Source organism: Onychostruthus taczanowskii, unplaced genomic scaffold (assembly GCF_017590055.1).
Source record: "Onychostruthus taczanowskii isolate IOZ18803 unplaced genomic scaffold, ASM1759005v1 scaffold77, whole genome shotgun sequence".
Classification (NCBI taxonomy): domain Eukaryota; kingdom Metazoa; phylum Chordata; class Aves; order Passeriformes; family Passeridae; genus Onychostruthus; species Onychostruthus taczanowskii.
The window spans coordinates 2,678,617-2,691,334 of NW_024505561.1; the positions used below are offsets into that span (position 1 = coordinate 2,678,617).

The following is a 12,718-nucleotide window of genomic DNA, read 5'->3' on the forward strand; positions in this document are numbered from 1 at the left end:
CCCTGTGCCAAAGAGCTAAAACGGGTACTGCTAGCACCTGATGGGAAGAGTTACAACTTGGCTTCTCAAAGTAATGAAGGAAAAGGAATGAGAAAGTGTCCTATTAGATGCTGGAGCAGCACAGAGAGAAGAAAAAAAAAAGAAGCTTGAAAACCGCTGGATTATAATTTTATGGTAGTATTATTTGATGGGCTGACTTAACAAGTCTTTCCAACTTTGGTTCCAAAGATTGTATGGATACTTCCCTATCTCACCCAGGTGTTTGAAGTTTAATTAATTAATGTTTATAAAGAGCGTTACAATTTCCAGATGAAAGGTCCTATGCAAGTGCAATGTAGTATTACTCATTGAGGCGATTGGGTTAGAGAGTATCACGTTACACAATACAGCTCTTCCCTCAATGATTTCAAGCGTTTGAAGTTCTGATAAAATGTGTTTATCACCAAGACAGATATAATGGAAATACTCTTAAGGCGTGACCTGGATTATGAAAGCAGAGGTATGGTTTTGGGAATGGAACAAACGAGAATTAAAACAACTCCTGGGGCCAGATTTGTCTACAGTTGTATAAAATATATTCTGTTCTTCCTTTTTTCCCTCCCTGAGTAGGCTTTTCTTCTCTTCTAAAATAGAACCTGTTATTACGACGGGTGTGAGTAGACATGCAACAGTTCACGTTCAGTTCCTATTTCCATACTCATCCAACTTGACATTTTCTCATGACTTTCTCAAAATTATTTTCTGTTCTAATTTTTTTTTTTTTTTAATGTCTGGATTAACCCTAAAGGCAAACAGTTTCTCTTTGGAAAGTTCTGCTTTAGCCAGTAATCAAATGGAATTACATCAAAAACTTATGGACAATGCCAAGCTGAAGACTGCAGCCAAGACACTCAAGACATGATGACCAGTTTTGACCCCCCAGTACAAGAAAAAGCAAGGCAAATTTGAGCAAGCTTGAAATAGGGATACCAGGGTGGTCAGTGAACTGGAACACCTATGAGGAGAGGCTGATGGAGCAGGGTGAGTTCACCCTGGAGAACTGATGGCTCCAGGGGACATAACAGCAACCTTCCCATAAAACAAAGAAGTTACTGAGAAGATAGAAGGCTCTTTAGTGAGATACACAGTGGGAAAACAAGAAACAATTGCCATAAAAGGAAGAAAGGCTTTCACTGGAATATAAGGAGAAAAAAGATTTAATGACTAAGATAACTAAGCATTGGAGCAGGTAGCCCAGAGACTGTGGAATCTCCATTTCTCAAACTTTTCAAGACTCAAATGGAAAAAGTCCTGAGAAAGCTGATGTAAAATTAGTGCTGACCCTGCTTAGAGCAGGAGGTTCCTTTCAATCTGACTCAATGGGAAAGGAGGAAAGCCCAGGTGATGGTCCACTTGTTCAGGAGTGGGCTTGAACATTCGTGATTGATTTAAGAGAGCTGAACACGTTTGCCCAAAAATTTTTGGAAAAATAAATTATTCATTATTTGTCAAAAGACAATTGTTCTCAATTGACTGCCAGGTTCTATCTTTGTTCTCTCTCAATTAAAAGGATTTTTAATAATATCAGGTACTTTCTTTGTGCATTTCTGCCTCTTGAAAAAGAATCTACATCAAGTAGATTCTTTTTCAAGTTGTAATTACTAAAACATACCATTGACTAAGCAAATTACAGAACACACTAAAAGCTTTCTTTAGGTAAGTCTCAATTTTTGCGATACTGAGGTAAATAATTAATTTTCCAGGAATGCTGATTTTATTAATAGCCATTATTAATGAATAGTTAGTCTTCTAGAGGAATATTCTTATTCTTGGCATTTTAAACATGTTTTTAAAAAAAAAATTCTGCTTTATTCCTACTAGGAGTTAAATGCCCGAGTACACCAAGTAATTAAGTGTAACAGAAGCACACCTGCCATAACTCTGATCATTCTAAATATGAGATCATGATTCCGATTTGCCCCTAAACAGAATCAATAACTGAGTAAGGATGTCAAGAAAACAGGATTGTTACGAAGTTACATGTCAGTTTCCCCCTTTTTTTTAATCAGGCTTCTCACCCTCCTGCCTCCCCCAGTTTACAGAAATCTGTAAGATCAAAATGGAGCAATGCAGAAAGATGAAAAATATTTTGAAGTTACTACTGACTGCAGATGCAAAGACACATCTTTCAAATCTCTATCTTAATACTCTAAAGAGGCAAAAAGCATTAAAGACTATTAGACAATTAGGATACTAGAAATCTTAATAGTGATGAAACTAAAACAACATAAGGGTAAGAATAACGCATGGACACTTAAAATGCAATAGAGTAGCTATGTAATTGGCAATTATCCTGAGTAGTTTGGGCAAAAGGGCGATTTTTATGCTTTGCTCCAAAAATTTTTGGCATAAAAAGTAAATGAAACTCTTCATTTTCACTGCAACTTCATGACATTAAAGGTAAACTAGGAAAACATCTTTGTGGAGAGAGCATTCTGTGCCTAACATGTTAATGGTAGTTAATGAACCAAAACCCACAGAAATCCCTTTGGACAGCTAACAAACACACACAGCTATTAATTAGGTCACAGTTGTTTCCTCACAAATCTTTTGTTCATTTCAGTTGTAGAAAACACCAACATATCCATTAGACCTGTGGGGAGGTATTCACCAGAGAAGAAAATATTTATTTATTATATGTTAAATGCTTGCAATTACATGACTACTTACGGCAGTTCTGCTGGTTTCTCTCTTTATAAGTAAACTGCAATCACTGAGCTCACAATCTATTCTATTCCTCAGTACACCACTCACCTCAGCAGATGGAATTGTTTTATTTTGTGTACTTCAGGCAACTACTCTACCCAATCAGAGATTTTAAATGTTTTGAACATCCAGTAAAAACAAAAAAAAGAAACAATTATGTTGCACTTTCGTAAGACAGAAGCTGAGAGGTATTTTTTAAGGTTACCACCAAGAGGTGAAGGTTAATTTCTGCTTGAAGTCCAGTTAAATTTGAGTTCCACCTATGAACACAGTTTGCCCTCTATGCCAGTTATTTCATTAACCAGCTGTGAAGATGATGTTTGCAAAGAGCTCGTGTTCTTACCGCAGGAAATTGTAGAACTGCAGGCTGCACGTTATGTCAATGACACAAACCAGGTGGATTTCCTGAGAGTCCAGGGAACACCACTGCCTTTATGAAAATAATCAGCAAGAATTTCCTAATTTCTATGCATGTGCAATGCACTGTGGGGCAGACAAGCTGGCAGATACGGTATAACATTCCTCTCTCGGGAGCAAGGACGGCAGAGGCTGATGCTTTGGTAATGGTCCATCTTCTCTGTTTGAACCTTGCTTTGGAAAGCTGGCCATGTTCATTACCTCACCAGTCTAGTCCTACTTCTCCCATCACTACCTTTGCCCCAGGGCAGCTGCTGTCTCCTTGCCTCCATGTCTCCTGCCCCAGAACCTCCACCACCTCCTCCTCACACACCCCACACCAACTATTGCCACTGCCTCCCTCGGCCCAGGAGAGTGCATTAATACACCTGCCTGAACCCAGCTGACTGTCCAGAACTCATGGGTGTGACTTCCCAGTACTGACTGAGCTAATTTGCTCAGGTCTCCTGCTGCACCTCATCTGCAGTGGGTTCACGTCTTGCAGGATGGAAAGCACAAGGGTACAGAAAGCAAGAATTCTTTTCAAGTCATTACATCTACAGTTTTATGAGTTGTGAGTTACAGTAGCTAGGATAATGAAGTTAACTTGGATAAGCCTAACATACGACTTATACTCCTACCCACTTACAGATCAAAATTAAGAAGAGTCAATAACATTATTCTTCAGGAAAGAAAAATAAAGTGAAGCAGTTAACTGTCTTACCATAATCCTATCACTGTCAATAATGGTGTTCAAGCGGTGTGCAATGGTCAGCACTGTGCAGTGAGCAAAGGTCTCACGGATCGTCTTTTGAATGAACTCATCTGTTCTGAAACACAGCAAGAGCAATGCAGACAAAAATAAGATGTTTGCATGGATAACTGAATGGCAGGCAGGTTTTATGACTTCATCAAACACGACTGGATAGAAGGAAATATGTTTCTAAAGTTATTACAGCGCTTCTTCCTCTTGTTATACCAGATGACTTGGAGGCGTATCATGAAACACACTCAAAAATTTACCCTTTCATACCTCATAAGGAAAGGGTTTCTTCTTTTTAAGTAGAGCAAGAGGCTTCATTTCAGGAGACTAATTTCTCAGACTTCGATAACAGAAAAGGGAAAATTCTGCAGATTCAGATAGTTCTACTGATTTCTACACCAAAAAAAAACCACATTGTTGTTCTCTTTCAAGATTTAGTTTGTGCAAGCAGTGAAGAAAAGCTGGTCAAAGTACATATCCCTCATTGCAAACCATCTGAAGAACAAACACAAGGCAGCCTAGAACTAAGGTTCTTGATTTCAAATGCAAAAAAAGATTAATTAGAGGAGATGGCTGGTAAAATAAAATAGTACTGGAATAGCTTGAGAACTCGAATACTGAAAAAACCCAAAACTTGGCATACCCTGTAAATCAAAAGCATTAACTGGAATGCACAACCCAAGGAAAGAGATAGAAGATTTCAAGTTAAGAGTGAGCCTACTGTATGAATTGACCACCACCTAAGAAAAGGACAGCAGAAGGAAACATAAGACTTGTAAAGAATGAAAACTAAGCTACAGCACACTGAAGTACAGAGCTGAAGTGAAAACTGTCACAAAAAAAGCTGAGAACTGTGAAAAGGAAATAAAATTATACTGACAGGTAGTTAAGACACTAGAATGTTCTTTAGCCATGTAAATGAGCAGTAAGGCAAAAGATGGACAATACTGATGGAACTGGAGCTTACTGAAGTAACTAACTATCCAAGAGAAGCACTGACACCACCTTACCTAGAGGACACCAGTCAGGCTTATACATGGAGATCTCTATGGTCCTCTCTTAAGTCATTGAAAGGGAAGAGGCATGGCTGGAAGGTGAATCTGAGAACCTGGATTAGGCAGCCATCCGGTGATGAATGCCCTCTAGAGGCACCTGACAGCCTGCACTGCATAGGTAGCCTTGGGTCCCACCAGCCAGGCCTTGTGAATACTCACATATTGCCCACCAGCATTCAGAAAAACCCCAAAAGACAATGGAGAAAAAGGAACAGAACCCAAAATTCTCATCCAAGAAGGATGACATAAAGAACTCAAAATATACTGGCGTTAGTTGAACCAAGGAAGCTCCAGCCAAGAAGCCAGGCACTTGAAGGATGGGCCTCATTTCCAGGATTTCTATTAAAACATGAATTTGTTATTTTGCATATATGATGACTGGAGAATAACAAAATGTGCAGATTGGGTTAAAAAAAGACAAAGGAGATATCTGAATAAACTAGAACATTTAGGCAGACATGTTGGCTGCAATCAGTTGCTTGCAAAGTCTTAATTCTTCAAATTTTTAGAAGTAATGGGAAAATAAAATAAAATACATAAAAGATTCACAAAATGTATCTTCCTCTGATTAAGTAGTATTTTTTTAGACAGAAGTAGTACTCCACACTGAATCTGTTTGCACATAATGAGTATCTGATATCACTTCATGAATTATGCAAAGAGAATTGTTCTGAGGCCATCATGCCAGGAGGCACCAGCAATAAGAAGTGGACAGACAACTTCGGAAGAACAGGATGACTTAGAGGAATGAGGTAACTACTACATTTCCACAGTAGAAAGTATGAGTTCATGCTCAGGATGAACACAGCTTCTGTTACAAGCTAAGTTGAAGTAATCAGCATGACAAAGGAGAAGACAGATCCTTGCTGATGACAGGAAGAATCATCAGAGAGAAGGAAGACATAAACAGTTAAGTAAAAATTGCATGCATTCTAACTGTTACCTTCATCTGGTGAAAGAAACATTTAAGGTCTCTCATGAGCTTAAGAGAATTGAGTTTTGGACCACAGTCTGAGAGGCTTGGTCCTTCTGATCCAGCTTCCTAAAAGAAGCTCAAAAACAAAGTGGGAAGCAGGTGTTCCTCAACTCCTTTTGAACAAAGGCCAGTAAGCAATCAGGAAAAGAGACAGGAGAAGTCAGGACAAGGCCAGGCTCTTTAGTTGTGTGTTATCTCCTTAAGAAAAGGAAGTTGTTCATCATGTTCCACATCACAGCTATACCAGTCCTTTCACTCCAGTGTTAATGCATGTGTATTTGTTTGCTCTCTTCTCAGCAATGCCTCAATAACCTGACTACTCTTACCTCCAAAAGGAAAAAAAAAAAGCTGGGACATCCATGAAAACACTCACTATGGGCAATGGTTGAAATAGCAAAACAGAAACAAAATATTAAATATTCAATACTCCCTAGAATTTTGTAAAGAAAGCCTTTTTCTTTCCTTATCGTCAAGCTCAAAGTGAAGTTTTCTGCAAAGCTACTACAGAACATGAGAATCATAGCTGGCTCAGGAACTTTGAGAACAACTTTACAAAGGGCTTAAAATTATTTGTAACTCAAGTTATTCCTACTGTTTTCAGAGAATGCCTCAGCTTTGAATATCCCTGTCCTCTGCATTAATTTATATTATCTTCTTTTATTACATGTCTTCTTTATAGCACTATCTCTTCCTACATTTGCAAGAAAAAAGCCTCTCATTCTTAGAGAGATACTATCAAACTATCATCTTAAACAGGTATTTCTTGAACACAAGCTTATCACTAACAAGAAACTGCTGTCCATATTGTGGGTGTGACAAAAGTTCTAAAATGAGACTTCAGAGTAATCAGGAGCAGACTTAATAGCTCCATCTTCAAATATCACAGTACAAGATCTGAAGCAGACATGTCTGCTGACTGACACTTGGCTACATCCTCTCCAAGGTTCATGGTAGACCTTGGAGCATAGTTTTTGGGACAGCAAGCAGAAGTACCATCAGTAACCTCCAGGAGAATCTCAGGAAGAAGCTAGGGAAAGCAAGAAAATCTGAAAACATCAAGAAAAGCATCTGTATGCAGAATTATGTGCTGACATAGTGTAGAGAATGTACCACATACCAGTTAGATCTAGAAAAGTACCAAAGGAAACATAATTTCTGTCCCTTTTTCAGGGCATAAATGGACTCTTAGTGATGTCTACCCACAGTGAGCAAGTGTCTAGACAAGTGCCAAGTGATTTCATCACCCACCTCACTAGATCAAACCCCAATATCTTTCAGGCACATTAAAAACCAAAGGTGCAACCTGAATACCAAAACCAGGGCTGCTGGATGACAAAAACCCAATCCTGATCTGATTATATAAAAATGGGAACCACGATACTTCCTACTGCAAGGAACAATACAATAAGAAAGCACAAAATGGTGGTATAGTTGTCCCACAGGCACCACAGGTTGAGGATCTAACACCAAGTTTCCCAGCAACCCAAGATCTGATGTAACCTGAATTAGTTGACTGTGTAAAAAGAAAACTATCTGAAGAGGAAGAATAAATAAGATCTGAATGCGAAGCAACCAAGCTGCTGAAAGGAAAACTGGGTAAGTCATTATCTTCTAATGTCCTCCTGGGATTGTCCTGAAAGCGTATCTCACACTACACAATTCCTGACAGGCTTAGATAATTTCTCAGAATGAGTTACAGATAGCAGTTAGATGTAATAAAAGGTTAAACCTGACAAGTTTAAGATGGCTAATGAACTGAACTTTGTACAATGGCTGGTTTTACCAGACTCAATGAACAACCAATATAAAAAGATGGCAGTGGTTTGCTTGCCCAAACTTTTGTTCTCTATAAGCAAAAATACCAGTTAACACAACTAAAATAAATTCAGTATTTTAAAAAAGTCTCAGTTACTAATGGTTTTGTTTCTGTGTATCATCAAAGCAACTACATGAAGATTTTCAGCTCTTTTGCCCCAGATTTCACACAATTTTCAAGAACAGTTCAACTGCTTTAAAACCAGACTCTATTCTTCAGGGTGAGAATGGACCAAGAAGATAAAATCAAATTAAACATCTGTCAGTCATCACATAAATCATGCAGGTAGTCTGACTTAGGGCAACCTTCTTTATGGCAAGCTCCTCCTTCCCCCCAAAAAGCACTCACACCCCTGCCACATGCAGAGCAAGTGGCATCTGTGAGGAGCTAGGGAGAAAATGAGGGTACATAGGAAAGCCAGAACATATCAGGAGGGAGAAGATGAACTTAAAATTCCTTCCCTTCACTGCCAGTAGCAGATAAGAATGGCCTAGCTGAGCTGGAATGTGGTGGGGAGTCCCCTCAGTCCCCCAGGGAAGCTACAGTGCCCACCACACAGCATCCACTGCCTCACGTCACCTCACCCTTCCTTCTCTTCCTGCCACCCCTAACCCCTGCCTTCTCACACCTGCTTCCAGGTTTGTGGGAAATGGAAAAGGGTGTTGTCCAACACAGGCTGAACTGCAGAAAGGACATGGTGGCAGCAGCAGTTGAGGCTGCTGAGGAAGACAGATCAAGAGCCAGAAAAACAAACCAAAAAAAGAAAAAAGTATCTCCAGAGCTGGTGGCAGCTTGCCATGATCTCCCATCTTAGGTGCTCGGTATGATGTGTGCTTGCCACCAGGTGAGAGACAAGGGTGCCAGGTATGGGGGTTGTGCATCAGAAGAGGAGGAGGTTTTCCTTACACACCAAAAATGCCTCCCTAACTGCTCAGTTAAGCAACCCACATCAGCATTTCCTGATGATCATCCTATCAGATTGCAGAGCTAAAAAATACTTGGCTCTAGTTATACCAACACATTAAGGAAAAGGTAATAATGACTGTAATGCAAACTGAATTCAAAGAAGAAGTTCCAAGTTATTATTTGTATTGTTATGCCTAGAGTTGATACAAACAAACATTTACCTTATTATAATATATATTGCAGCACACATTAATCAAGATCAATTAAATGGATAGTGTAAGTTGAGAACACACATGTGAGATGCCAAAACAGGGAGGATGAGTAAGATGGTATTAAATTTCCCCACCTATGATTAATCGCAGTTAATCTATCAGAGCTCAGCCAAAAATAAACTAAGAGTAAAAAAAGAAAAAAAAAAAAAAGAAAAAAAAAAAAAAAAAAAAGAAAACCTCTGGGAAGGGAATGCACTTCTCTACAGGTTTTAGAAATATACTGTCAGCTGAACTGTAAAACTACACCAGTGGCACCACTTCTCCCCTAAGAAGATGTTAGAAAAATGAGTCACGCCCAGATGACATACAAAATCCTTAATGCATCTGTTTGAGGGACTTGCTGTGTTATTGTCCTCTTTGGACTTTGAGTTTTCCCTCAAGCCATAGTTTGTTGGAACTATATATTCAGCTCAGACTAATTGATGCAGTACATTTGCAGTATTGTTTCCAAAATATTTCCACCAGCGCCTCAAATGTTTCAAAAATTAACAGTGGGGGTACTTAGCTATTGGAACAATTTAACAGGGGTTGTCATTGAATTTTTTTGCTATTGAGGTTGGATGTTCTTCCAGAAGTACACTTTAGTTCAGACAGAAATGAATTCAGGAAAGTTCTGCTGTCCTGAGTTATACAAGACAGAATAATGAATAAGTGAGTCCATCCTGCAGACCTAAACATCTCCAAATCTGCTTTGCAGTTCCTGTGGTGTTTAGGACAGCTGTGGTGTTTAGGACAGCTTACCTTCTGCCCCTGCCCCTACTTGACCTCTAACTTACCACACCAGCATCTGAAAGGACAGCATCTCACAACCAGAAGTATCTGGTTTTGCTTACAGCCATTTTTCACCTTTCTAGTTTTAGGGGGTTTTGGGAGCAAGATGAATTAAATAATTTGTATTTATTTATTTATTTATTTATTTCCAACAAGCATTTCTTCCAGAAGTCAACAGAACTCAACTTGTTTCCTGGCTATTCTGATGTTACAGAGATGCATTTTCAAGAACGTTCTTGTCTTCTAATCTATGGCTGCAGGACAAATAAGCTTTGAATATTAATTTCCCTACTCTATGGAATGCACTGAAATTAGGGATCTTTTGAGTGCTTAGTTTATATCATCTGCTCCACAGCCAAAGCTCAATCACCTCGTTTTGAATAGACAAAAATGATGGTATCATCAAAAACATAAAACAGCAATACAAAGTACATGAAATATAAAGCATTTAAGTTCATCTCTACAGCAGAGATGAACACATTAGAAGAGAAACCAGCTCAATTTAATATGACAGATTTTGTTTGTACCTTGGGTCCACATTTGCTGTTGCTTCATCAATTATAAGAATACGATTTTTTTTTAGAACTGCTCTGGCAAGACACACCAGCTGTCTTTGACCAACACTAAAATTAGATCCAGATTCTGCCAGCTGTGTCTCCATTTTGTTGGGTAGATCTTCCACAACCTCCTTGAGTTGCACCTGTTGACATGTCAACATATTGTAGGATGAGTAACTCTCTTTTAAATCAGCTATTGTGTGTCTGATGACACAACAATAAGTATGCAAGGTTTGCCTTTTATATTCTGACACAAAATGAGTAAGTGCCAAGTTGGATTACAGTGTGTGTCAGTTATTAGAATTCTAAAAACATGTTGTTAAGAATCTATTAATGTTCATTAAAACCAAGATATGAATCAAACTATAACCAAGACATCATCCCAAAGGATAATTTTTTTATAAAAGACTTACATAACAATATACACACCTGCACACACATATACACAAATGCACATATGATAGTCTACCTTTTTCTATCAACAGCTATACCTTTATCAAACCTGATGAAAACATCCAAAACCTAACACACACAAGCACCGTAATGTTATTGTTACGTGGATTTTAAATACCAGATGTACATGATTAGATTTAGTAAGTCACCTCTTCCAAGGCGTTCCACAGCTCTTCATCAGTGTATTCATTGAAAGGATCTAAGTTTTTCCTCATGGTTCCAGTGAATAAAACAGGCTCCTGAAACCCAGTAAAATCAGCATTCCACTATAAATACAGGTTTTATAATGCAATAGGTAATTTAATGATAATCACAGCTAACCTATATCAACAATAGCACAGAAATATCCAATAACAAGCTATCATTTTTGAAATGCAAAGGTGTTCAATACAACTGCATGCTTAAGAGGGATGGGGGTGGGGGGAGGCAAGTGTTCAACTACTCTGTATGAAGATAATTTACCAAACAGGACAGGTCTGTTTGCAAATTGCTGTACACAGTTATGTCGGTACTTAAACGGGCATTTACATGCCACTGCTCTGATGCCACAAGCTATATATATATATATATACCTATATGAAATCCCTGCTATCCTCATGGTATTGTTAATGAAAACCAACAACTAAGCACTGTCAATGAGCTCACACTCCTAAATTACTTTTAGGCAGTTTGAAAACCTGGTTTTGAAGTACATAAACCAGAGAGGAATCAAAGAAATTACAATGCCTTTCTGGTTTTCCTTCTGTGTTTGGCTGTGGGTTTGTTTTTTGGTTTTTTTTATTCATTTCATACCATAAAAGCCCTTCCATTTTACCATCAGGGCTAAGCAGGAACAGCTTTCACCATTTAAAACCTAAACACATCTATACTGCCACAGCACCAAAGCAAACTTACTTAGAACTGGAGCACTGCTGGGCAAAGCTCTCACTCAAAATACACCAGGGTATTTTGTACCTTCTCCCATTCAGGTACCAATGTTTACCTGTGGTCGAAGCAACTTTTGTTCTACTTCAGTTCCCAGTCAGAGTAATAAAAGAGAATTCATCAAACTGGCACAAATCAAATCACACTGAAACATGTAGTATTTAAGAACTGGGAAGAGGGCTTTGGGTTCAGAACTCCTAAAGCAACAGATTAGTACTCAGTAGTGTGAGTTGCCAGACCTGAGAGTCATGCACTGACACGACTTTAGGGCTAAACTCATCTTAATACCACATATAAAGACAAAAACAAGTCAAAAGCGGTAGCAGTGCTAATCATAAATGGAGACCATTCATCATATTGTCAGTCCTCTTTAAATTGGGGAAATTTTAGGCAAAAACATGTTCTTTTTTTTTTTTTTCCTTTCTCCTCTAGGAAATAAAATCTAACTTACACTGGGCAATTTCAGCTTACTCTGAGATTAACCTGTCCTGACTTTCTCCCCATCTAACCCTAGTGATGCCCAGCTCCAAAGCGCTGCAGCAAACCAGAAGAGAATTCAGACCTTAACTCTTTTATTTTCTTTGAATTTCTAAACCATCTGAGTGCTATAAAAGAATTTAAAGACAGAACATACCATAAGCAATATGAAAGAAGATATAAATTTCTTGATATAATATGCCAATTATTTGAAAGTATCTGTTGCAATAGCAATGTCATTAAAAACTTGCTGAATGAGCAAAAGGGTTTAACACAAAACATTTCCAGGCCAAAAAACAATTTTCTTCAAAAACACCTACAAACTAATTTGTTTAACAACACACATTTTAGTACACCATTTAGTGTATTTTGAAGGTATTGTTACATTTATTTTCCTTTTCAATCCATTTTTATGGGCTGGCAAAGAACAGGCAGAACCTATAAAGTGTTCACAACTATTATAGAAGTCCTAACAACAGACGTGCACTGCAACAGAAGATAAGGATATTTTTTAATTACCATTTCTGACACAGATTATTATTTAAAACAGTCTGGTTTATGAGAGGAAAGCAGTAAGACTAACCTGTAAATAACTGTTGTAAAAATG

At 38.3% G+C, this 12,718-nt stretch overlaps 1 protein-coding gene across 3 annotated transcripts in view; it reads right to left on the minus strand.

Annotated features, from left to right (window-relative positions):
- The window catches only part of ABCC4 (ATP binding cassette subfamily C member 4), a 142,159-nt gene that overhangs the window by 19,595 nt on the left and 109,846 nt on the right, over positions 1–12,718 (minus strand). For 2 of the 3 annotated variants that reach the window (XM_041423392.1, XM_041423391.1), the window contains 3 exons: positions 10,860–10,949; positions 10,228–10,400; positions 3,866–3,971 (listed from right to left, as the gene is read on the minus strand). In XM_041423392.1, the coding sequence (XP_041279326.1) occupies positions 3,866–3,971; positions 10,228–10,400; positions 10,860–10,949 (369 nt within the window). The remainder of the gene's footprint in view (positions 1–3,865; positions 3,972–10,227; positions 10,401–10,859; positions 10,950–12,718) is intronic. The other variant, XM_041423393.1, reaches the window with a different exon arrangement.